The sequence below is a fragment of the Lissotriton helveticus genome, chromosome 6, assembly GCF_964261635.1.
Source record: "Lissotriton helveticus chromosome 6, aLisHel1.1, whole genome shotgun sequence".
Taxonomy (NCBI): domain Eukaryota; kingdom Metazoa; phylum Chordata; class Amphibia; order Caudata; family Salamandridae; genus Lissotriton; species Lissotriton helveticus.
In genome coordinates this window covers 489,051,500-489,078,840 of record NC_136067.1, presented here as the reverse complement: position 1 = coordinate 489,078,840, position 27,341 = coordinate 489,051,500, and the positions used below count along the sequence as shown (strand labels likewise).

General features: G+C 42.7%; 1 protein-coding gene across 2 annotated transcripts in view; it reads left to right on the top strand.

Annotated features, from left to right (window-relative positions):
• LOC144762696 (glutathione S-transferase 3-like) overlaps positions 1 to 27,341 on the top strand; it is a 147,286-nt gene that overhangs the window by 92,522 nt on the left and 27,423 nt on the right. For both annotated transcript variants that reach the window (XM_078647937.1, XM_078647938.1), the window contains exons 4-5: positions 7,279 to 7,405; positions 8,775 to 8,916. In XM_078647937.1, the coding sequence (XP_078504063.1) occupies positions 7,279 to 7,405; positions 8,775 to 8,916 (269 nt within the window). The remainder of the gene's footprint in view (positions 1 to 7,278; positions 7,406 to 8,774; positions 8,917 to 27,341) is intronic.

Here is a 27,341-nt window from a genome sequence, read left to right as displayed (position 1 = left end):
TGGCCATGTCCGACAGAATGATGTCAGCTCATCAGTTTTTGCTTTGTGAATGCAGCTTCAATAAACGTTTTAATTCAGAATGGGCGTCTCGTGACTTTCTGCAGAAATATGAATTAGCTCTTTTTGTGCGGCTCAAATAGTTAGGCCTCAAAAGCAGGCAACTTATGATTTCTAGTATAAAACAAACACAAGAAAAGTATTAATGTAAGAAATAAAGTATATTCTGTATCCACCCCATGGTTTACTAAATAATTAACCCACCCGATTAATCAAAATGTTACCTAGCCATTGCAAACAAATAAAGCAGCGTTTATATTTACCAGTCTCCGTTTTTCTATGAGACCCATATGCACCTAGAATAGTAGAAATGACATCATACAGACAAGAATAAGCAAAACAAGCACATGCTTATTTTAAATATGCAGCAGTTAGTAATGACAAAAACGAAAACAATAAATTATTTTATTATTTTGCACGAACAAAAAGATGCAACATTTATGCACGTTTATGAGCACACATGTTAGTCCCCCCACGTGTAAAGTTTAATCTAGGTTGTATTAGCACAACATATCACAAATCATTAATAATTTTATTCATGTTATGGAAATGTGACTTTGCGAGTTTAAACAAAATTTTGTTTTCTATCTCGCTCCATCACCACCTAAGCGAAGAATAGCAGTTTAGGAGCTACTAAGATGGCCAGACAGTGGTCGAAGCTCACGAAACAGCCAATTCTGCCTACTTTGCTTCCGGGTGGCTTTTACTCTGGGAGATAGTGTGGACAGGAGTTATGGAACGCTTAATCAGCGTATTGTGGCCTCTCTGGACTATCTGGCTCCACTGCGTAAAACTAGAGACAGGACCAACCACGCTAGACCGTGGTTCTCTGAGGATCTGCTTCAGCTAAAACTCCAGTGCAAGCGGGCTGAACGTGCCTGGAGAAAGAAATATCTTGATTCCGATAGGGCCCTCTTCAAGCGGGCTTTGGCGATCTATAAAGCACAGATTAGATGTGCAAAGGCCAGATTTTTAGAGGAGTCGTTACTGTCAGCGACGAACAAATCTCAGGCCTTGTTCAAGATTGTAAAAGACCTGTCACGCCCTGCCAGTACTGTAAACGATATTCCCGCATCTCAATCATTATGCGATTCACTGGCACAGGCCTTTGAAGATAAGATCGCTGCCATCTTAGGTAATCTCGCTACTACACCAGGTTCTGACCCTCAACTCCAGCCTAACCCCTTTGTGTCCTCTGCTTTAGAGGGAGATGCTAGCTTAGCTCGATTGAACAGTTTCCCGCCCCCGTCTTTTGAGGAATTTTGTACACTTGCTAATGGTGTTTCGTCGGGTTCGCCCCTAGACCCGCTTCCTCACAAATATTGGAAACTGTTTCAAGAAGAGCTCTTTTCTCCACTCTTCGCCATTTGTGGCCAGTCCCTTAGGTCCGCACGGGTCCCGGATTGCTGGAAGCTGGCAGTGGTATCTCCACTTCTCAAGAAGGAAACCTTGGACCCTTCTTGTCCAGCGAATTATAGACCAATCTCCCTACTTCCATTTCCAATTAAAATCTTGGAGAAATGGACTACAAAACATCTGTCGCGTTTCTTGGAGTCTAAGGCCTGTTTGGACGAAGCTCAATTTGGTTTTAGGCCAGCCCACGGGACGGAGTCAGCTTTGGTGACCGTTTTGGATGATCTTAGAACTTGTGCAGATCAAGGTCGAGCAGCCATTTTAGTGCTGCTCGACATGTCGGCCGCGTTCGACGTGGTCAGCCATGCGATCCTGATCAGGAGGCTGGAGGAGGCGGGGGTGTCTGGCCTAGCCCTTGAGTGGCTGGTGTCGTACCTTAGTCACAGACATCAGGTGGTGGCTCTGCCACCCTTCAAATCTAACATCAGAGGGGTTGGTCAGGGTGTACCCCAGGGCTCTGCCATCAACCAAATCCTTTTCAATCTCTACCTCCGCCCCCTGGTCAAGTTAATAAAATCTTTTGGCGTAGCAGTCACCAATTACGCTGACGACACCCAGCTTGTCTTCTCATTTGAGGGCAAGGAGGCCGTGTCACAAGAAACTTGTTCAAAGGATCGTATTCCAAGGCTTCTTCCACAGGACTTCTGGCCCCCTGCCTTTCAGGGCACTAGTGCGACGGCTGATTCTGTTCGGAACCTGGGGGTGATGTTTTGTCACATCCTTCAGCTGGATGTGGCCGTGAACCAAATGGTGGGCACCTGTATGGCTCTGCTCCGCACGCTGCGAAAGATTTTACCTTTGCTCCCCGCGCAGGCCAGGCCAGAGGTAGTGCGGAGCATAGTCCTGAGCAGACTCAATTACTGCAACGCACTCCTGCTGTTGGCACCAACGACTCTGGTGGGGAAATTGCAACGCGTGCAGAATTTTGCCGCTAAATTGGCTTTCGCGTCGTCGCTGTGATTCAGCTGTAAAGGCACTCAAGGATCTTCATTGGTTGCCGATCTCCCAGCGGATTGAATTTAAAGCCCTCTGCCTGGTGTTTAGGGCCCTCCATGGCCAGGGACCGGCACCATTGCGAGATCTGTTCTCCTGGTATACCCCTTCTAGATCTCTCCGCTCGGCCTCAGCCTGCTTGGTATCAGTTCCCAAGATTCTGAGATCCCGGATGGGAGGCCGATCCTTTAGATATACTGCAGCAAGACTGTGGAACTCCTTACCGCTGGGGTTGAGAACCATTGGAGATATCACTTCCTTTAAGAAAGCTTTAAAAACTCACCTTTTTCCCAGAGCAGAGTAAGTGGGACAGTAGCGAATTACATCTTGTATGGATGATCATAGTCTAAGCGCCAGGATGCCCATTGGGTGACAGACATAGCGCTATATAAGTATGCCAATACATACATACATACATACTTCATGCACAAACTACCTATCCCTCGCCAGCTTCCTTTCTAACTATTCTATGCAGCGCTCACCCCTATCTGTTCTCCATGCCACATAATTCCCCTACACAAATACACTACTCTCAACACAATTCCACCACACTTAATTCTACAACTAACAATTCCAATCCAACACACATAATTCCACGCCACTCCAAACCAAAACACATGGGTGAAAGACATTTTCATTTACAGCGCCAATAGCTCAAAATCTCACAAATACTAGACTTATTACATTGCAAATGCTTGTTCTTTAATATGTCTAACTGTGACAGCAGAGTGTGATTGCTTTGTCAACTCTTATTCTCACTCTGATCATTGCACTGTGGAAATGTTTTTAGTAATTGGTGTATTATTATGGTTAAAAAATGCAAAGATTGAATTAACCATGCAAATCAAATAAACTTCAAACCGTAACCTGGCACGAGGCTGGAAGGAATAATTGTGGGGCTCGCAAGGGTTTTTCGGTGCTTGTCCTTTCTGTCAAGTTGCCAGGGCTCTTGAGTGAAGTGATAAGAACACATGCTGTTATGCACTCAAGCCCTTCTGTCTTGTATTTAAGGACTTTGATGTGACCCACAGGAGATTTCGATTTTTATCAGTTTGGCCGTTCTTATTGGGCTCCACAGACCTTGAGAACAGGCAGATTGGGTGCTGGCAAGCAGGTGCAAATCTGGGTTCAGTGCAGGTTGCACGTCACCTTCTGTGGTCTGACTGTGTTTTAAGCTTAGAGTGAACCAGATGCCTTGATGATCTCAGTGAGCGTGCATGTGGTGATCTCATGGTAGATATTGACATGGTAAATTAATTTAAATCCATATCGTCCTGCATTGTGGAGCAGAGAGTGATTTGGCAGTATTACACAGTTCACTGATATTTCACGACTAACTCGTGTCACCTGTGAATGAGAACCATTAAAATGAAGGCCACTGTCTGAATGTTAAGTGAAAGGAGTTTAGTGTTCATGGCAAGGTGCTGCTCAACCCCACGCACCCCAACAAAGACTGCAAAACATGCCATTAACCCATTCTTATTACGCATTAAGGTCCTAATAAGTGTGTTCTTGAAATTAGCACCACTCTAATTTGCTTAGACATATGCATGGGGCACACGGCAGTTGAATTGAAGGAGCATCAAAGTATTTACAGTTACATGCATATTGACAGTAGAGCATTACCTCCAGTCATTTCCATTCTCTATGTTTCACTAGCTGTTGCAATACCATGCACACCATTGAAGGCTCTATAACGAGTCTGGCAGAGCAGTCTAATCGGTAGGATACTGCCCAATCTTTTACAAGGGTAATGCAAAAGATCTCACCGCACTCTGAATATAGCCATTAAACAGGTTTAGTCCAATAATTAAAGATCATGAAGAGTTCAATCCAATTCTTGTTTATTGTATGTAACTTGAGGTCTTCAATGACAAAGTGACATCAAGAGTCACAGCCAACACGTGTTTCGTCACTCAAGTGACTTCTTTAAGGCTCTCTTTTTGATCAATACCATAAATGTCAATAAACATAGCTGAAGGTTTACAAGTTGCGATCTTACGATCTTATCTCCAAATATTAAGTGCAATGGCGGCTGGTGACATTTGAAAGTGGTGGGGTGTTAAAGTTGCAGGCTAGCGAGCGCGGCCTAACATATGAAGGAGAGTTCAGGGGGCTTCTCCCCCTGATAAAATTTTGAAAAAAGAGCAGCCAAATGGTGCTTTTTCAAGGATATTTCAGAAACTAAGAATGTTAATAAAGCAATTGGGAAGTGTAGCAATTACATCAATGTAGAGATTTTATAGAATAATATAATGTATGTTGCTGCTTATCAATATAACCACAGATCTTCATTACAGACTTTGAGATGAATAACAATGCTGAGTACCTCACAGATTTCTTTACTATTGATATATTTAGAAATTGCGTATATTTTGTGCTGCGAAGCCCAACAGGGCTCGTGGTTTCCCACAGACTGTGGCACCTGACCTCTTGCGTGCGACTCACGGTCGGATTAATAAATAATGGCAATTACTCTTGTACGAGCTACCCACTCTTATGATGCGACCAATGTAGTACAAGAGTGCATTGAGCATGCCATGTTTGAAGGGGAAACACTGCCAAAGTCATCACCCACTCAACATTTACACAGGTTACGTTTCAATGTTAACATGCCCTCGAACATCTCTATATGTATGACGAACACCCACCAAACACTACACCCTCATCAGAATGTAATACAGAAAGGTATTAAGACAATGCCCCACTGGATGAATTACAACTGCAAATGGAAGTCCGCACAAATCACCGAGAGGCTAACTATTTGGCCAATTGCATGCTATTCACATATTCAGTAACATAATATAGCATAACTGCATCACACAAATCAGTGCCAGTCATTCAGTACTTTAAAACCCATGTGGGAAACTGACAAAATTGTCAAATGTGCAAAAGAGGAGACTGACTATAAACCTGGCATGTGTATTGTGTATTGTGTGTCCTTTGGCAGGTCATTTCACCTTTTATAATTTGGCTTCTTCGGCTTGGTTGTTCATATGATACTTTTACGTGCACTTGATCAGCATAAAAGTCGCTATTGATCGATACATATGTGTATAAAATATATCTTTAAGTCACGCTGGTCCTCTAGCGCTGAATTGGCAGATAGCCAGAAACCGGTCCTTGGATGCTTGATTCCGGTCCAAGGAAGACATGGCTTGGCAGTTCGGGCTGGACTGTTCCCATGAGGCACAGGGTCAAGGCTGATTTGCATATGGCCATGTCTGAATTGGGGTGGTGTGGTGAGCAAAAAAACGATGGATTTAGGCCCAGATCTCTGTACTGGGGTGAATGTATGACATTGTTCTGCATTCTGTCCATCAACCGTTGTTTTTGCATTTCTCAGCCAATCAAGACGCTGCTCCAGCAGCGCCAGGATTGGCTTGAGCAGGGATACTCGCCGCTCATTAGGAGACCGGGGGCTGCGGGTTGAAACAACCCTTGCTCTCCTAATATGCAGCTTATTGCACATGTTTGGGCTGGTCGGAAAAATTATCAGCCCAAAACCGAACATGCGCACTCTTGCTGCTATGCGCTAGACCACCCTTGCTTGCGATCATAGTCCAATGCATGTCATTCAAACCTGCTGCCCCATCCCCTTCAGAGCCACTGCACTGACTCCTGACTGCCTCGTGCGTGGCCGGCTGGCCGACCAGTCTGGATTAATTCCAGTAAGTTTAGTGATGGCATGCGATTCGACTCAGAGTGTGGCCTCAAAATATTAGTTGGGCAACGCCCCAGTGCCCTAAATGGATGCACCGCCACTGATTAAGTGGTTGTCTGTCTAGTTCATAATTGTCACGGAAATTAACAAATAAGTCTTCAAACCATATTCTATGGTTTCAATTGACTAATTCGACTCGGAGCCAGTCAGTTTGATCTATGAAACCAAAGTAGTATTGTTCCAAGTGAAATGGAAGGTGATCCAAGTATCTCCGTAGTCACACAATTTAGTGGTTGTTTTCAAACATTACCAAATTAACTAAAGGTGATCATGTAAAATCCCAATAATTTTAAACCAAATATACAAATTTGCATTGACAGTCTGGTATGGGGAAGGTCTGGTGAACTCCTATTAGTTAAGCAGAGCCATCCGCAACTGGCACGTTTTAAGTTCAGAACTTAGGATGCAGAGATACTTGGAGCGACTTTCATTTGTCTTTTATCTATGCTACTTTAATTTTATTCATACATCAAACTGACTGACTCTGATTTATAGATATTAAAACTCAGAATGCCTGGTTATTCGGGTAAAGACACCAGCCGGAATTTATAACTCTGGTCCTTGTATCTTCACTTCCTATTACTGACTAACTTGGAATCTGGGCCTGTGGCCCTGATTACAAGTTCCTGGCTAAACTCCTATCCTTCTGCAAACAGAAGATTGTACAGGGATCAGAATTACGAGGGCTTTTCCTCACACCTTCTACTTTCCTCTGATAGATTCTGGCAGGTCAAACCTACTGAAATTTACTGGTGAAAATGGCCCAGAAAAAAGGTATAAAATGCAGAATTCAGTGTATTAGCCAAGGCTGCAGGCTTTTATGCCTCATTTCCATGTTGAAACCTCATAATATAAGATATTTACTACATCCGGGAAATATCTCAACCAGGGTTAATGTTGCTTACCAGGTGTGGTAAATTCCCCAATGTATTCCGCACAGCTTGTAATCAGGGCATGCTTTGAGGTAGAACCTTCATTTCAATGTTAGTGGTTATCAGAACTGTTCAGAGGTGGTGCTGTGTCCTGGTCCACCTTATGCTGTTGTTGTAGTGTGCATTCTCTAACTACTTTATTTTATTTTGCATATACAGATTTGCTGTTTGAACAAGTGCCAATGGTAGAGATGGATGGGGTGAAGATGGTGCAATCAAGGTCCATCCAAAGCTACATTGCTGCGAAGCACAATCTGTATGGAAAAGACATAAAGGAAAGACTGCTGTACGTACACATAACCTTTCTTATGCAAGAAATAACTTTGAAGTTTGTTGAAGGGCAACAGTCTGTTGGATATAAAAAAAATTGAGGAGAAGTTAAAAGATTAAAACCAGAAAAGTGTTCTGACATCTTAACGCTGCCCAGTTGCCTATTTGGATCCTGCCTTCCATTTAGAGCAGTCGTTATACCGAGCGTACAAATGCTAGTGAATAAGATAGAGCAGTGGTTTGTAACCTTTTTGCTTCTGTGAACGCCCACTGAATCACAATTGGAAGCCGGGACCCGTAGATTAAGCCATTTCCACAACTTGAACCTCTAACATATACACAAAATTACAGAAACCAGCATGGATCAAAAAAATACACAAACTAATTTTTTTATTTAAAATTAACAACAAAAAAATATAGGTAGGTTAGAGCTTTCATTACTAAAAGACACCTCACTCTTTTCCACTCCTAACGCATCCTCTTTTTTTATTGGTGCATACCCAGGCTTCAGCTGAGGCCAACAATCGCTTATGCTTCTGTTTGCTAAATGTGCAGTACTTCCACAAATCAAGCTAAAGATACTGACTTAATTTTTCTCCTTCAATTTTCAACTCCTTTACATATATAGAGCATCCTAAAATTTCCAATTTTGCTTTTTTATGTGATAATATTAACAGATTAATAAAGTATATTAGTTAAACAATATCCAGAGCACAAGTCAAAATAAAACAATTCATTTACGCAATTAATACACAAAGTTCTCTCGTTCTTTGTCTTTAATTTCTTGACTTCTATGGCTGGGCATAGAAGTCAAGAAATTAAAGATAGAGCGAGAGAACTTCGTGTAATATTTGTGTACATTAATTGTGATATTTTGGAGTGTGCTCTGGATATTATTGTTTATCTGAAGGGATCGTTTAGCTCTAAATTTGAGGTGGTTGGGTGATTCCTCCTTCCTGCAGCATTTCAAACACATGGAAGACATTCTTCTCACTAGGACATGTACTTGGAGCGCCATAATTCACCCAGAGTTTCATTCGCCCCACATTACTTACCTGTTAACATTAGTTTCCTAAACCATTGCAGACCCCACCAGAGGAAGCCTTAAGGACCCCAAATGCTCCACGGACCACACGTTAAGAATCACTGAGCTACAATATGATTGTGAGTGTTTAGAACACCTGCTTGAAAACATTCACGACCGACGTTTAGGCACTGATTCATCAGTTTATTGTTCACACATAAAAAAACCATTAATTTACCTGCAAGTAAAAAAAATGTTTGATAATGTGCATGGATGTTGTAGGCGAAATATGTTACATGGATGTTGTAGGCGAAATATGTTACAACTGTGACTAGAAATAATTCAAAGCCCTCTATTGCAGGATCGATATGTATGTTGATGCAGCGGACGATCTGATGATGCTCATCACTCCTATTGCCTTTCTCGACACCGAGGAAAGGAAAAAGCGCATTGAGTTACTGTTTAAAAGGGCCACTACCAGATACTTCCCAGTCTTTGAAAAGGTACAGTCTTTGATATGATTCAGAATTTCTAGAAATGACCATGTTATGAGCTGGAATGGAGTAGATGAATCTTTAAAAAAAGATAATACACACATACTCTACAAACAAGTCTCACTGGAACAGGTAGGTTCTGTCATGGACTCAACTCATGCCATGCACATACTACATGCAATCTGAGATACAAAGATAGAACAGAGCAGCTTTAAATGCTCCTTTACTAAGATGGACAGGGATCGACAAATGGGAAAATGGATCTAAGAAAGCAAGGTTAAAGCAGGAGACCCTGTTTGGTTTGTGTTGAGCTTATAGAAGCAAAATAGTGAAATAAGATGGGCTTGTCATCTCACATTAGCCATCATGTTCTCAGTTTATATCCTAATTTAGAGCCTGATTCACAAAGCCAAGCTTTTAAAAGTCAAACGTATGCTCCTGACGTATGATACTGATGTGTCCCCGAGCGCCAGGAAGCCGCTTGGCCACAGTGCGCTTTAGAAATTTCTTTTCATTTCATTTCATTTCATTTCTCCTATTCGATTTCCCCTATATTTAGATCAAGTGTACCACTTTCAAGCAATTCACAGAGGATCCCGGGAATATTTTATGTATGACTATAGTAGATTTTTATTTTGAAACCAAAGGTAGAGAGTAAGGACTCTTGGACGGCCGTCGTGTCCCTCGTAATATGATTATAACCAAAAGAAGACGGCCAGGAGCTTTTGCTGTCTGACGTGTAAAAAGTGTCGGCACCACAAGGGTTTGTTTATAAAACCCTCACACACCAACCTGGTTGGTGTCATGCTTCATCATCGGGTCCCAGCCAGGTAGTCGAATGCTACCTGGCTGTGCTGCGACACCTGATTACAGTGGAGCTGGTTTTTGAGATGATGTGATGTGTGATTAAGTGAGTGAATCTTTAGAGAGTGGATAATATATTCCAGACACTATGTGTATCTGTATTTATTATCAGTTGATCGACATGTTTCAGCCCGGAGAAAAAATAGGGTGGGCTTTCTTCAGGACCTCTCCAAAACAGTGCGTATAAGTGAAAAAAATGTGAGTGGTTAAAATTTACCACGTGTATTGCATATTTAAATGTAGATTACCTGCAAAGGAAAATGCCAATAAACCATTTTTGAGTTCAAAGCCTTTTGTGTAGGCATTTTATCAGGCATCGTTGCTCATGCGTCATTTATCACCAGTAATGGCTAAGTGATATCCAGTGTTCAATCACAATCCAAACGTGGATATCGACATGTACTGGTGGTAATAACGGGTGCTAAGTACTTGTCACATTAGTCAGACAGCCGTGTCGGTCATTCTGCCTGTAGCAAGGTACAAGACTACAAAAACCAGGCCAAATTGCTAACCTCTAAACTCAGCAAACGAGGATACCCGGGGAAAATTACGAAAAAAGCTGAAAAAAGAGCACGTAATCAAAACCGTGAAGGTTTGCTAGAGTCAAAACCTCAAGGTGATAACACTATCCCACTAACAACTTACAACCCAGTGTCAAACCAAGTATCCAAAATAGTCCAAAAACACTGGTCAATACTCAATTCAGGATCTCTCAAGTGGGAAAAACCTCTGTTCTCTTACCGCAAAGGGAGAAGCTTGACAGACACTTTGGTTCACACTAGACCCCCAAAACCCCAACGTGAAGAAAACACAATAACTAGTTCATGGGGTCTACCAAAGATCACGGGACATTATCAGTGTGGAGACTGTAGTGTATGTCACCTGACGCAAACCACAAAAACACTCAACTTGGAAACTGGCAAGACATGGACTTTACGTAAACACACAAATTGCAATTCCCAAAACGTCATCTATCTAATAACCTGCCCTTGCAGCCTCAGATATATTGGGATGCCGAGTCGCAAAATCAAGACTCGAATTGTGGAACACAGGAGCAACATTCGCTGCAAGCGCACCATATCGCATAACAAACCACTATCTAGAAATTAACCATACCCCAAACGACATGCAGTGGGTGGTCATTAAACAATTACAACATAATACAAACAACATCCAACAAGATTTGTTGGATAAAGAACAAAGATGGATTTATCGTCTGTCCAGACACACCCAAGGGCTCAACGACAATATTCAATGGAATTCTCTGAACCAAAGATAGTCTCGCTATGATCTCATATAAAATTTACTGAACCATGGGCAATCTGATTATGATTTTACTTGTAATTTCATTAGTCCCCGGAATTGATCTACTGCAATTTAAAACTTACATAACTGAACCTGTAATCACACACGGTCTGTATATTTACATTTGCATTAGATTTCCATTAACACATAGCTTAAAGCCACGCTTTAACAAAAGGCATTAAGTGTTTCTAACACGCAGACTTTAATGCCACCAAGGCATGCTCGCTAATAGAACTGTAAAGGGCCACGGTCTAAACACTGGTTACGCATTGAGACATGTCGACCACCACGCCAGCTAACAGGTCGGCGGTCTAGTCTCATACGCAGGATGCCTACGTTGAACACCCCAGCGTGATGACTACAGCACCACCCGGAAGCGGCCCCGGCCGTATCCGTTCATATACCACTCCACAAACGACCGGCGCTCACCAGCCTTCGTTCCGGGGACCAGACTTTAGGTGCTACGGCGAAATCCTCGCTATTCCCAAGTAAGATCGTCGGGGTACTCGGAGGTCCTTTACCGCTGAGTTCCCGACATAGATATAGCGTAATACTACTTGCCTCCTGCAAAATGCTCATTAATGCCGCTTTTACTTTTACTTTTATTTACTTTTCTTCGGTTTGGTCATCCCCCATTTTCAGAGTGCGAACACACGAGGCCATATATGTACTTGTATATTTCCCACAACCCCGGGACAAGATCAGAAACTCTGAATCTGGACAAATGTAACTACCAATGATTACGTAGTATCATTGTGCATGTTAATCACACCTTAAGTTAATTATATTCCTAACACATGCAACAATATTGATGTGGGTTAATATTACTCACCTAGCTAAATAATATTTTTCACTACTAACAACATAGATGCACTTAGTCGCAAGTAATAAGCACATAGTATGGAAACGCGATCACAAATACATAATAGATCCACGCTTTATGTTGTATTGTGTCCCTATGCATGAAGTGTCTGAATGACAGACACGGCGGTCTGACTAATGTGACAAATACTTAGCACCTGTTATTACCACCAGTACATGTCGATATCCACGTTTTGATTGTGATTGAACACCGGATATCACTTATCCATTACTGGTGATAAATGACGCATGAGCAACGATGCCTGATAAAATGCCTACACAAATGGCTTTGAACTCAAAAATGGTTTATTGGCACTTTCCTTTGCAGGTAATCTAAATTTTTCAGAGGACACTAAACTTGGATAGTCCTCTATGCTTGCAAAGCACTCCTTAGCGTGAGTGCAAAATATGCAATACACGTGGTAAATTTTCACCACTCACATTTTTTTCACTTATACGCACTGTTTTGGAGAGGTCCTGAAGAAAGCCCACCCTATTTTTCTCCGGGCTGAAACATGTCGACCAACTGATAATAAATACAGATACACATAGTGTCTGGAATATATTATCCACTCTCTAAAGATTCTTTTAATCAAACCCCAGTGCTCCACGAATAAAGTACCAAGGTAGTATTCTGGAGGTATTTTTAATTTTAATATTAATCACACTCACTTAATCACACATCACATCATCTCAAAAACCAGCTCCACTGTAATCATGTGTCGCAGCACAGCCAGGTAGCATTCGGCTATCTGACTGGGACCCGATGATGAAGCATGACACCAACCAGGTTGGTGTGTGAGGGTTTTATAAACAAACCTTTGAGGTGCCGACACTTTTTACACGCCAGACAGCAAAAGCTCCTGGCCATCGTCTTTTGGTTATAGTAGATTTTTAGAAATATTTTCAGGAATATACCTGCAGGCTTTTCACCTAGTGAAATATTTCATGCGTGAATGTGAAATGTATATGTATTAGCACATGCAACTGATGAGATTTTTTTTCTGTTTCTCCATTGGGAAAATATTTTTCTCTTTTGATAACTTTCCTCACAACGTGCGTGCTCTGCCCTACCCTGTCATGGAACACTCCTTTTTCCTGCCTTCAACAAGACTATATTTGCTTATAGTTACATGGTGGGAAACTACTGTTTTCGTATTGCTTAGAATACATAAAGAGCTTTAAATAGGTTTGTGGGCCATTCCCATACTTTTGTCATCACCGTATCTATGAGTATGTTAATGATGATCATGAAATGTATAAATCACAGCAAAAACCTTGGTACATAGGGTCTTGACGCTAATGTGCTGCTACCAAAAAAAATGCAGAGTAAGGCAACTAGAAGAGAATCAGTGAAGGGCCAAGTTTTCAGACCATTGCAGAACACAATATTTTTCTATGAACCAAGTGGTAAAGCATCTCAGCCTTTATCTGAGTGTCTAGGAAAGGCACATAAACATCTGAATGTACAAGTGTTAGCTATTGACAACCAAACAAAAGATCAAAAATAGGCAGAGATGTTTGAATGACTGCTTAGGGCCACAATCATGCTCAAAGCAATGTTTTGGGTGACTTGCAGTATTCCCACAAAATACTTGGGTAGGCCCAAAAAAGGTAGTAACTGTTCATATGACTTCAAAGAAAGAGTTGCTGTAGAGGAGAGTTTTACCAAACAGTGACAGAAAACAATGCTGCATCGACTAGCACAAATTTGGGTACTCGAAGGTCAGAATAAGGTCAATGCATGCTATACTCCTTTAGTGATTCGTTGAAATCCATTCAACCATACCTGAAATATTGGTCTAAAATATTTAATGATGTATTTGACAATGTGGTTCATAAAAGAGTTAACAATTTGTATAACAGGCACTCTAATTGATTAAGACGCCTATTTCTCCCATTAACTATGTCAAAGGTTGTGAAAACAGTGCTGCCTATTCACAAACTTGGGCAAAAAGGTTGTTATTTCATTTGTGAGCCAGACAACCTAACTTGTGAGTCAACAACATACAAAAAGGAGCCATTGGATAGAAAAAACAGTTCGCTACCCTGCATTTCCTGAGGGCTTAGGAATCCTTCAAACCCCCCAAATTTCTCTCACTGGTCATGAAAGCGCAACCAGGGATGCTTGAAAAAATGTATGGATTTCCTTCGATAAGACTCCCATTCTTGCACAAGGATGAGCATGAGGAGTGTGTTCAACCCTTCCCTATTTGGCAATCTAGGCCTTCTAGCTTAGTCATGCACCCATCAAATTCAATACCCATTCATGATTTGCTGGCCTGGCCCAAGAGCTGAGAAGCAATGTTTGTGTCTTACCTCTTTCCCCTGCCTCCTTTCCTTTTGCAGCTGCCCACCCTGTGTAGTTTGTAAAAGAGCAAGGCAACTGACAGCTGTTCAGCCTCCAGATTGCCATTGGAAGGCTCCAGACACTTCAGTAAGCTGAAGATGCTGTGAGAATCACGATGACATCAGGAATCTGGGTAAACTGTCAGATGACTCATTAAGCATGGGGGATTGTAGCAGGACATGGCCTTAAGCTACACCGTAAGCCCAGAGACCTCTGTATATCATCCTCCCCAGCCCGATAGCAGGCAAAATGAACAGGCCACACATGGAGCCAGTCACTGACATCTTTATTTACAAGCGTACAAAGCTCAGTTGAACTTCTCGCTATCTCCTAACTGTTAATGACCATGCCTTAACACCTCCCCAAATGGTTATGTAATTCTCTCCTTGAGTCCACCTTGAACCACGGGGTCATGGCGCTCGTAGTCCTAAGACAGGCCCGACTCTGCTTGATACCCTCCATCGATGCACATTGGATCACTCTCTTTAGAATGCCCTAGTTTTGCTCCCCAACATCATTGGCTTAGTTTTACTCCCCAACATCATTGGCTTGGGGCCACAAGTATATACTCTTTTGGTGCTTGACTCTGATTCTAGTAAGAAACACCTTACTATTGAACGGTGGGCCATTGTCAGATTTTAAGGATGTCGGGGATGTCCTATGGTGCAAAGAAGTTGTCTAACCGCTCAATCTTATCATGTGTTGATGGCATTTCCTCCACTAGAGGGAAAAAAAGGGAATACTCCTCAATGACTACCATGAGATGGCTGACAGTGCTTTTACTTTATCTGGGGCAGTAGTCATTCCCCCATGGGAGAATATGTGCCCAAAGAACTTATGTTTGGTCTCGGGAAATTCACAGTTTTCTGCATTTAAGAGTAAGACCTGCATCTGTAAGTAACTGGCACACTTGTATGAGAGCTTTATCATACTCCTGTGTTGTCCCAAATACCAATATATCATCACTGTATTTGAAAGCATGCGTAACAGGTTGAATTATTGTATGTATTACATCTTGAAATATTTCTGCAGCATATGTCACTCCAAAACTCTACTTTTTGTATCTATCTGAACAAACCAACATGAGTCAAAAAAGTGGTAATGTAACTACAGTTTTCTTCCAATTAAAGTTGATGGTGTCACTAGTTAAGGCCAAAATGGGAGAAAACTTTGGCTTCGTTCAGCATCATGATCATGTCGGCAATGTGGGAAACAGATGTCTTTTTCTCTTGATTACTTTGTTGACTGGCACATATCTGCACACATGCGCACTGCACCTCCATTGTCCTTTTTAGGCACTACCACTGTGGATAATACCCATGGTGTGGAACCAGTAGAGTGCTCAATTATGTCTTGCTTCAACAGTGTTTCCAGTTCCTTTTCGACCTCTTCTTGCTCGTGAAATGCTATTCTGCGGTGTCGCTGTACAACTGATTGGATATCTTTGTTGATGTGAAGTTGCACCTTCATAGTCTTGAGGTTTTCAAGGCCATTAAATAATGACCGGAACTGATTCACAATTTCAGATTACGTATGTAGGTTATATTTGATAGATATTAGTCCCATGTCTGCAGAAGCTGTGAAACTGAGTAGGCAGGCACTGGACGAATTTCCTTGAACGAGAATTGGGGCTTGCACAGATGTCTCTTTGTCATAAGGTCGCCGTGAATGATCCTTGACTCTGCACCGGTTTCGAAGCAGCCCATGTGTACACCTTCATGTTTGACACGTTGAGTCGCAGTACGGATGACAAACTGTTTAACTGGCAAGACGTTGATAGATACACTGCTGTCACTTACATAGGTTATGGGGCAACCTTTGACCTTTAGTGCGACCTTGGGACAGGGTCCATTTCAAATCTTTTATTTCATTGGCTCACTTGTTTTTGTCATTTGTTTGTCTTCTTTGCAAGCAGCAAGACCCACGTGTGCATGTCATTTTTTGGCAGGTCTGATCATCGCGCATTCACCCTCTTCACTGTCGTTAGATTGTGACCTTGCAAAACATTTGTCGGATGAACTTGATAATGATCGACTTCCTTTAGTTTCCACCTGTCGCAGTTGAGATTGCTTTTCGTGTTTGTAGGTGTGGCGAGGATGCTTCCAGAACTTTCTGGTGTCCATTTTCTCTTCTCGACGTGAAGCAAGTGGGTTCCCATTTGCCTTGCTAACCATTATGAAGTGTTTTTCCGTCTGACCGATGGCAGGGTATTTGTCCTCGTGTAGAAATGAAAATCCACATCGAGAACACAGCTTTCCTTTCTTTGAAGATGTCGACTTATGTGTATGTACATAGTGCTTGTGTTTACTCTTCATGATTAGGGCCGATTCATTCTTTGCTGTGCTAGCTTTCATCTAAACAAAAACTATTTTTCTCTTTTGAAAACTTTTTTCTCAACGTGCGCGCTCTACCCTACCCTTTCATGGAACACTCCTTTTTCCTGCCTTCAACAAGACTATATTTGCTTATAGTTACATGATGGGAAACTACTGTTTTCGTATTGCTTAGATTGCATAAAGAGCTTTAAATAGATTTGTGGGCCATTCCCATACTTTTGTCATCACCATATCTATGAGCAGGTCCGAACTCCGAACTGCTTCTTTTCAAAGATGTTCATGTGGCACAAACTAGAAGTTTGCTGTAGCGTCGAACACTCTCAGGGAGAGCAGTCTTGTTTCTTTGGAGCATAGATCCCACACTTATCGCCTGTTGTAGCGTCCTCCCCAGCCCAGTACCATGCAAAATGAACAAACCACACACGGAGCTCGTAACTGACGTTTTTATTCACCAGCGCACGACATTTAACTGAACTTCTCAGTATCCTCTAACTGTTAATGACCACACTTTAACACCTCCCCAAATATTGACTTAATTCTCTCATTGAGTCGGCCCAGAACCAAGGAGTGCTGGTGTTCATAGTCTTAAGACTCTACACTCTGCTGTGCCTAGTGTGTTCTGAGGTCCAAGGTATTGCAAATTGTGGGCACTTCTTTAAGTATATTATAAAAACCCAAAAGAGCCCAACAGTTAAAAAAAAAAAAAAAGAAATCCTTGTAAACATGTCAGGTCGAGGGATATTTTTTCGTTATGATGCAAAATATAAAAGGAATTAAATATGGTACTTGTAGTTACCTGCAGAATCATTGCTCACTCACTCAGTGCTCTGCTCATACCCTCAAACATGTCACAGAGGGCATCTCATATAAAGTCGGTAATTGCATTACTTAAGCCCAAACTGTTGTTTTTTTCCACATCTGTTAGCTGACAGGCGGAATACAAATTTATTTCTGGTTGTATCCATTCCAGAGACATCAAGATCTTGAAATGAGTGGAGTAGTCGTCCAATTACAATGAATGCCTACATGTTTGTGTTTCTAGTTACAGGAATAACAACTGCCTGGTACTACTAATATCAGAAACTAAATTAGCCATGACATCACTGATGGCCATCAAGGTGCTAGCAATAGTGCTTTTTATTTACAGTTGTATCTCAAGTGGTCATAATACCTATTTTGTTGTCACAATAGATATGAATCTAATATGTGATACCTATCACACCATCTGCGTGAGCATGTGGTAGAGCATGGGATGTGAATATATATGGTTAGCTTATCGCGACTGGTTCACATCAGTCATTTGTTTTAGATTTTGGATTATTTAAATTTAAAATTGGCCAGTCATGATAATTGCAGCTCTTCACCCTAACTAGCCCAAAATGTCTCATTCTTGGGGCCCTATTCCGATCTCACTCTGGACACGAATCGCATCCATCAAGCGTGAGTCTGATTTGTAGACCCGATTTTCGACCGACTCGTACCGTTGTATGAGGGAGAAAGCATGATGCGTATTCAGCCTTGCGCTGCAACTGAATCCGTCAGCGATGCCTTCCGAGCAACTCCAAAATGGCTGATGCGTACAGCGCAATGCGTACGATTTCTGAACGAGCAATTGCGATGCGCTTTTCGAGCAGCCGGACCGTGTCGGAGCCTCCGATTCGAAAGTGCTCTGGAGAGCAGACTTCGGGACCCTACGACTCGGCCAGTGGGGGGGGACCCAGGGGTCCCCCCCCCTTCTCATGCATGCACAGTGCGGGGTGCACCAAGGCTACCCCGCGACAGGGGACACCCTTTTCCGAGATGTGTCTTTTTTGCCAATGGTATCTATGTACGCTCTGTTCAATAGGCTCCCATTCACCCCAATGGGGCTCAGAGCGACCCTAGTCTGTCAGCACTGAATTACATCGTATTCGGTCGATCGGAAAGCTCTACAGGCGCGAGTCGGCCGTAGGGCTTTCCCAGTGAGATCGGAATCGGGCCCTTGGTGTTGACGTTTGGCCATGCAAGTGGTGTGGTTTCAATAGTTCGGGTAAACATAACTGGCCAATCTCAGTGGTTTTTAGTTTTTTATATATCAAACACAGCAGCCCTTAAAGTACATTTAGTTCTGTTTTTTATTATAAATATGTTTATGAATATTGCAAACCTACGGTGTTTAAAAGGCCCACAAAACGTATTTTGCAGTTTGCAAACTTTGTGATTGAAACCATTAAAACAACATATATAGCCAGCGACTCTGCCTTTGTGGACCATCCATATATATAAACTGCATTTGTGTAGAGAAGGAAGCCTATAACTCACCCCAGGATCATCTGCTTTGTGGCTCACATTTTATACATATAATGAAGATTTGCTTTGTGGCTCATGTTTTTGTTAATAACAACAAGGTTCATGAACTGTTTGCGAAATCTGTTACGAGGGCTCTCAATTAAAATTTCAATCACACTCAGCTATTCTATGTTCAACGGAACCCCGAATATAAGCTAGCAAAGATAACCATATGCTTAGCCATCAGGTTTGGATTGAACTTTAAATTAGTAAGGGCTATATAAATGCAATTACAATAGAATATATTACAAAATACTTATAATTGCCCATTTTTATTTTTTTTATAAGTCTGTGGCAACTAAGAAGATTTACTTCGGATCACAAAGTGAATAGACTCTCATATAAGATCAATTCTCATTATGAATGACCCCGACTCCAGAGCAATAATCACTAGGGATCTCACCACAGCCTATAGTATACCCACGGCCAAGATCACATTTCAGATTGCCTCACTCGCCATACAAGAGTAGCCCCAAAAGGACGGTCTTAACCAGAGTACAGCCATTCAGCACATTAAGAACCATCCCCCAGGGATTGTCCTTGAACAGTCTTAGCTCCACACAGAAGAACAGCATCATTGCTCATGCTATGCCTTATTCAAAGAGCCTCCTCGTAAAATGTTTTGACCTCCGCACTCTAAGTCAATGTCTGACGTGCCCAATAACCAGGTTCAACATTGAAAAGCTCTCTCAACACCAGAGAAAGCTCAACTTCGATAATAGTCTTTGGTCTCAAAACAAACCTTGTCTTCTAGAAGGCCCTGTTAAGTCTTCAAGGCTAGTAGCCTGCCTCCCGATTCCTGCATGCGAAAACCCGATCCCTCTGTGGGCTTCAGACTCAGGGGACTGGTCTTGTGTGACTGAGTATAACTGCCAGTAACCTGCTCCTGCAGCCCAGCAGAACATTTGTCGCTCTCACTCTGCCTGCCATATTGCTTTCTCTATGCTCCTGACAAGCAAGTAAGAAAAAAAACATTTGCATTTCTCATTTCCGAACATGCAGCAGCACTAGCAAGTCTCATACATGCCAATAGACTCAATGTACACCTCAATAGAAGTCTATGGGAGAAATACATTCTCCCGATTATCTTCTAAAATGTTGGCATGTATGGATTAATGCCAGCATACTTTATATTTCAATCCAGACACTGGGCACATACTTGCTCAATTTCCCAAACCTTCCATTCAAACAAAGAGAAAGTTTACCTTTGAGGAGATTATATCTCCTTAAATTTAAGGTTTCCTTTATTCCAAAAAAACCACAAGACTGCTACTGTCTCTCCACGTGATTTATCTTTACCACATGTTCACACGACAATTAATTGCATGTCTTTGGATCCACTTCCTACCAAGATGTAGGGGCGAAAAAACATCAGATTGGTGCTTGGAATAAATATAGGGTTTACCCCCTCCTCCAGAATGATGACCCACTGGAGACATAACCTAAAGGGACTTTTTCAGTTGACAAAAAGGCTGCATTTAATGCATTCATTCATAAGATGATGAGTTGAGAAGAGGATGATTTTCTAATGAAATCTCTCTCCTAAACGGAAAAGACCCATCAATACGTTCCACTGCTGAAAACTACGTTCAAACACTGCTCAAAGATTTGTAAAGATCATGTCAAAACATAGTCAATAGTCATGCCACAGGTTTAAGCCCTCCCAAACAAAGATTTTCATCAGGGGGCATGCATCCTCAGATTCCTTGGTGGTTCCCACAGTGAACAAACCTGTTTTAATGCAAGGGACATGTGATACACCACCATCACCAGAAACAGAAAGCAAGACGAGTGGTGCTGCAGTGAAGCAGTTAATTGTCGAAGCAGCCATGCCAAGGCACATTGCCACTATATTGCCAGTGTTGGCAAGGTATAACAGACACCAGAAAGAGAAATGTCCAAACCCCAATGAAGGATGGCCATGAATATTGTACAAGAGAGCAAAATAATCTCAATTTTTAGCATCCACTGGACTTTAAGTGGTGTGGATATGGTATCCACAGGTTAATTAATACTAGTGTTCTAATTCAATGGCTTATGAATATGCATTTCAGGATTACGCCCGGGGGTCCCACAGTATCTGTTCACAATAACATTCAGTGGAGAACATCTATTTAGCCCACGCACTGCAACAGTAAAGGTTGTGGGCATCCTGAGTCAACAGCAAAAATCTACTTTTTATTGTGACCAAATATAAGATTCTTCAAAGGAGGGCACAACCAGCCAATAGTAGTCAAACCACACTAAGCAGCGCTTTCCACTGGAAACCTTGCAGCAGTTTAAGCAAGGAAAGACCATTCACTGATAACATAGTTTGCATCAAACCATTTAAAATAATTAGAGGCTCTCGGGCTAGAGTTAGAAGTCAAGAGAAGTTTAATGCTATCACATATAATGGAGAATAAACACAATATCCAAATCAGAAGCGTCACTATTCAGGCATAGCTCCATCGCAGGGTGACGACCCTTAAATACGTTTAGAAGACAAATGTGCCGAATCACATTCTTCCATTTAAGGCGTTGTACCTGAGAACTAGAAACAACATTGTCTATGATACAGCACTCAGAAGGAGCATTACTGGGGTTCACACAGAAAAAGGCCATAAGGGGATTGTGATCACTCAAAAGGGACCAGGCCACCTCAAACTTTAACGAAATATGAACCATGATCGAAGAAAGGAAGATATAATCGATGACCCTAGCAGCACATCCCCTAATAAAAGTGGGAATGACTGCATCAGATTGTATCTCGGATGTAACCATAGAAATAGAAACTAGATTATACTCAGCCAATAGCAGGTTCATAAAATTCCCCTCCCGCGAATGCAAGAAATGTACAACTTCCAGAGGAGAGTCGCTAAGCGCAGTATGTGCGGACAAGCATCATTTCATACAAGGATGAAGATTGAAATCACCAGCTAAAATAATGAAACTATTCCCTAACATGGATTTAGGTAAACTATCCAGAAAGCTTTTTAGAATCTGCCCTTGACTTTGGCAACCTGACTGCAAAAACGCATTATAGAAATTAATTAACAGTATATGGGGAAAATTAGGCAATGACCACGAAGTGCAGCTACATTTGGAGAGCTGGTAGGTAGCACTTTGATAGAACAACCTATGGAGAAAGACACCAATATAAGAAGGCCACCTCTGGCCCTACCATGAGATGAAGGAATATCCGGATGTAACCACTTGTATAGAAATTGGGTATTAACGTCCCACGTTTCCTGCAGACCAGTTATTTTAAATCGTGGTAACAAAAAAAGGAACCCTCATTGCAATTTTTATTAGTAAGGCCTGCAACATTCTAACTCAAAAGAGGAACAGTATGAGGGGAACTCAAGCACCCAAAAGAATGACTCTTACAAGCAAGCATGGTCTCGGAGGAATGAGGTAGGTGGTCAGTCAGTTTCAGACCAGGGCAAATCTGTTCGAAAAGGGTAAACCTCTTTCCTGGGCAGGCTTAAAACTGATATTTGAAGGAGCTGAAGAGAGAACCTGAACCAAAACGGTTACAGAATAACGAGGACAAAAGAGGGTAGTTTATATAAATAACTTAAGGGAAGATGGCGTATTCCCGCAAGTGGCTCAGGTCCAGCTGAAGACTGACACCAGAAAACCTGCAGCGTGAGGATTACCAACATTGACTACCACAACAATCCCCGTTAAAAGTTTTGGATTGAAAGGCTATCCATGGCACTCTCCTTACCATTATAATGGACTTGGAACAGATCTCTGTCATACCCAGAGTTTTAAGTGAGATGAAAAAACTGGGGGGGGGAGGGGTTTCTCTCAAAGGGGCACGGCCAGTCTAATTAGGGGCGTGGCTTTAAAATACTTACGCTAAAAATCTGTGTTTAGCATAGTGTGTCTCCCGACTTGTATTTTGCTGTTTGTCATTGTTTCCAGATATGTGAGACAACAAGTAACATCATACCTACAACAAATAAGGACTATTGGCTTTGTCAATGGTTATTAGTTGCATTAAATAAATAAGCTGCAACTATGGCTTGTTACATATAATATTGAAAAAGCTTCAAATTAAAGCCCTGGCCTGACCCTACCACAATGTTGCTGCTCTTGCGTTTCAGAAAGAGAAGGGAAATCCAGAAAGAAAATGACTCTTTAACCCTTCCATGCTGATGACGGCCCCCGGCCGTCATGCACCACGGTGGGCGTGTGCTGATGACGGCTAGGGGCCGTCATGAACCCGCCCACTCAATAAAAGTGCCGCACAGGCGCAGAATCGTGGCCGCGCCCAAGGGGTTAAAGGATTTCCCTTCCCCCACAACGCTCACCTGGCATGACGTCATGCCATAACTTCTCCACTGAGAAGTGAGCGGTGTGGGCAGCTCATTTCGATGTGCTTGCTGTCTCGAAACGTCTTTATCGGGCTGTTTTGTGCCGTGGCATTCCGGACTGCAGTGACCGCAAACTGCTGTCACTGCAGTCTGGAAAAAAATGGACCGCCTGTGTCAGGGCTCAAAACAGAGCCCGATAGAGACCCGTTTCGAGGCCCCCTTTCAAAAACTGCCGGTGCTCAGACCCCTTGAGACCCGGCGAACTTAAAGCCCTGGTCATACCCAAATGCTTGTTAATCCAGTGAACTGCCTTGTTTCTTAGACTCATATAATCTTCCATGCTGTAAGGAACCACCGAGAGTACGTTTGGGAGTCTGAATAATGTATAGTGAAGATGAAGGGAGCTTCAAGTGGACATTTGAAGATGGCAAACAAAAATTCCATCTCAGTAGTTAAAAATGGAACCACTTTTTTGCAGTTTTATATAACACGAACTCGACTCAAGGGCATTGATTGGGACGCTTTACATGAGCACCAATTACATTAGACAAGGTAGCATTCATTTTCTGTTTTTTTTTTTTAGGCATGGGAATCGCAGGATTTGGTACAACATTGAGGCTCTAATATGGTTCCCCAGTTCCAAATTCTGCAGCTCTGACTGTAAGGTCGTGCCCCCTTTTCAAACTCACTCGTCTCTCTATTTACAGGACAAGAATTAACACATATAACGGAAACATGCACAAATCAATTTACATACACTCCCAGTGTGAAAAAAGTTGAGCAAAGAAGACTCAGGCTGTTCAGTGTGTCGATATGCTGACACAGCTGGCACAACTAAACTGTGAATTATATGAAACGCTCTTGAGTTGAACAGGGAGTTATTTCCCTGGTAATGTAATTTAAAAAAAATGCAAACCAATAATTGAGGAGCAGCAAATAAATGAGCAAGACTACGATTCGAGTAAATGGCCTAGTGATGCTGCTTTCATTCAACCATTCTGACTAGGCCCTAGTAATCACAGTGAATGCATTAAATCAGTGTTTTAGATTAAATTAAATCAGCATTTCACTTTTTAAAATTCCTCTCTCATTTTGAAAGTTCTCACAGTAATTCTCACATGTTGGAAGTTATGGGGTTTTCAGGCTTATATTGGTTGCACTCTTGTGCCGAGCGCTTCACCACCTGCGTGGTATGCAAACCAGAGTCCTGGGCCTTAAAATGAGACTTCAGTGTCAAATCAGCTAGTCTGCCTCTCTGCAGCTCCAGCCACACAGGTTGTGCAGGATTGAAGTTCTCTGCCGAGCTGAAGAAGATAGGCAGTGTGGCTTCCTGTGGGCAGTCTAATACTGCTTGTGCTTGGTTTTGGCTACGGCATCACCCGCTTCACCCCTCCTCGCCCCAGCTAAGCTCAATTCAGCCAATCTGAGAAGCTGGTTTGGGTGAGGGCAGCAAGCACTGCCAAGACACCTTAAGTTAAGCGAAACAATAAAGATGAGCTAAAAGGAGATGTTGGCCGACAAGCTACTCCACGGATGGGGGCAAGCTGCCAGTGGTTCGCAATCGACTGGCTGGAGACCCCTGGTACAGGACATATGGGTTATTATCCCAATGTTTTTCTTGGGAGTGATGCTCTGGTTTCTCGGACTGATGACTTCCTGTATCATGCTGGTCAAGCATGCTAGGTGGAATACAAGAGCTCTGCAGTGGGATCTGAAGTCCCAGTGGGCACAGCACCAGGGGATCTCTCAGAGTTCGGACTAGACTCTGACTCCCTCACCCTTCCCTACCCAGAGTTGACAGTGGTGAATGATACAAAACCTCTGGGATTGGCCTAGTCTTCGGCTGAGGCCTAGGTCCGGATCAACTTTATGGAGCTGCGAGCCATCCTTTTGGTATTGAGAGCCTTCCTTCTATCCATCAAATGGAGTCTGCTCCAGGTGTTTAAGTCACCACTGCCATGTGGTACTGCAACAAGCAATGCAGGGTGGGTTCATGGACTGCTAGGAGGATCTGCGCCTATGGATGTGGCTGGAATGCCAGGAGATTTTTTCTGGTGGTGCAGCACCTGGTGGGATCTTTGAACACCAGGTCCGAAAAAAGTGGCTCATGAATACTGCCTACATCTGGAGATGGTGTTGCACAAATGGGGAGAAACTTGGTACGATCTATTCTCCATACTGAGAATGCACAATGTCAGCGCTTCTGCTCTTTGGAGTTTACAAAGTGACTCTCACTCAAAGACTCGATTTCACTTGGAGTGGAAATCAGGACTCCTGTACACTCTCCCACCAATACATTTCATGCTCCGAGTTTTGAGGTAGGTCAGAACCAACTGGGCCCAAGTCATACTAGAGGCTCTGGATTGAGCATGGACAGTATGATAGCCAGAACTCCTAGGCTTGACCTTTCATCCTCCTAATCAGGCTGCCCCTAAGGGAGGACCTCCTGCAGCAGCAGCAGGGCACGGTCCTGTACCACAACCTGCGCACACTCCACCTATATGCTTGCCGATTGAGCAATGGATGTTGAGCTCATTTGACCTTCTCCCTTAGGTCTTAGATGTCATACTGGCAGCCAGGCATTCATCAACCAACTCTGTATACACCTGCAGTTGGGACATGTTTGTGGCCTAGTGTGCTACCATGCAGATAGATGCACACTGTGCCAAGCTGTCTGAAGATGTATTGTGTGTTTTGTCCCTTGCCCAGCATGGCCTTGCTTTGGTCATTGTTAAGGGCTACCTTACAGCCATTACGGCTTTTTTACATTTGCTGTAACAGCCCTCTTTGTTCAAGTCACCGGTTGTGATGAGGTTTCTTGAAGGGTTACAATATTTAATTACTACTTCTCCTTTTATCATGCCCCAGGGGCACTTGCCTTTAGTTTTGATTTTTCTTATGTGTTCTCGATTTCAACCTTGCACAGTATCTCTTTCAGTTTACTCCCCTTTGAGACGGACTTCCTGGTTGTCGTGACATCAGGGCGAAGGGTGAATGAGTTTCAGGCTCTGTCAGTTAACTCCCCCTTACATTAGTTTCTACCCAGACAAGCGGGCTCTTCATACTTGTGTTTCCGTCTTGTGAAAGTAGGTAACTTCTTTCCACGTCGGACGATCTATCACCCTTCGTATGTTCTCTGAGGAGAGGCTCCATTTGCTGGATCCTAAAGGGCTCTCAGCTTCTATATTAATCGTACCAGAGAGCACCAAGTGGATGATCAGTTCTTCATTGGATTTACTGGATCTAAGAAAGACAAGTAAAGAAACGCACCATTCCATGCTGCATTATACACTGCATTAAGATCTGCTACGTTTGTGGCTAAAAAGCTGCCTCCAGAAGGCTTGATTGCTCATTATACCAGAGCCGAGACTGCTACCACTGTGTTGGCTCATGGAGTGTCTGTCCTGGTCATTTGTCAGATGGCTACGTGGGTGTCTCTCCATATGTTCACAAACCACTATTTTATGGACAGTTAGGTCTGTTGATAAGGGCATTTTGTCTGTGCCGTCCTGCAGGACTTTTTGGATTTAGCATGTTCGGACTCCCTTCTAGGAAGTATTGCATGGCTGTCTATTCTAAGGTCCTTCCTGTTCTGTGAACTGGCCTTTCATCTAAAAAGATCCCTAACTAGGAATCTAGACTGGTCATGGTCAATTGAGGGAACTCCTGAGGCGGAGGCCGGGACCCCGTAATTACAGCGCGTTTTTAAAAATTTATATTTTCCTTTTGGTAATCAGATTGAGTGATTTGCCTTTTTAAAAATTGTATTGTGCCCATCTTGCTGCGAATTGCAAATTAGCATACTTGTACTGGAACTGTAGCCCTGATTTCCCCGATCCTCCCGCTCCTCTGTTGATGGCCGATTTTGGGGCTGGAGGGAGACTGGGAAGGACCGGGCAAGAGGGAGAAGCCATCTTGGGGAGGGTGCAGGGTCGGCGCACTAGTTGCTCGGGACCCCACCTGGCCAACGTTATAAATAGCCAGTTCTACACCACGCCAGTACCTGTGGGGACTCCTGAGGCGGAAGCCGGGACCCTGTAATTACAGCACGTTTTTAAAAATTTATATTTTCCTTTTGGTAATCAG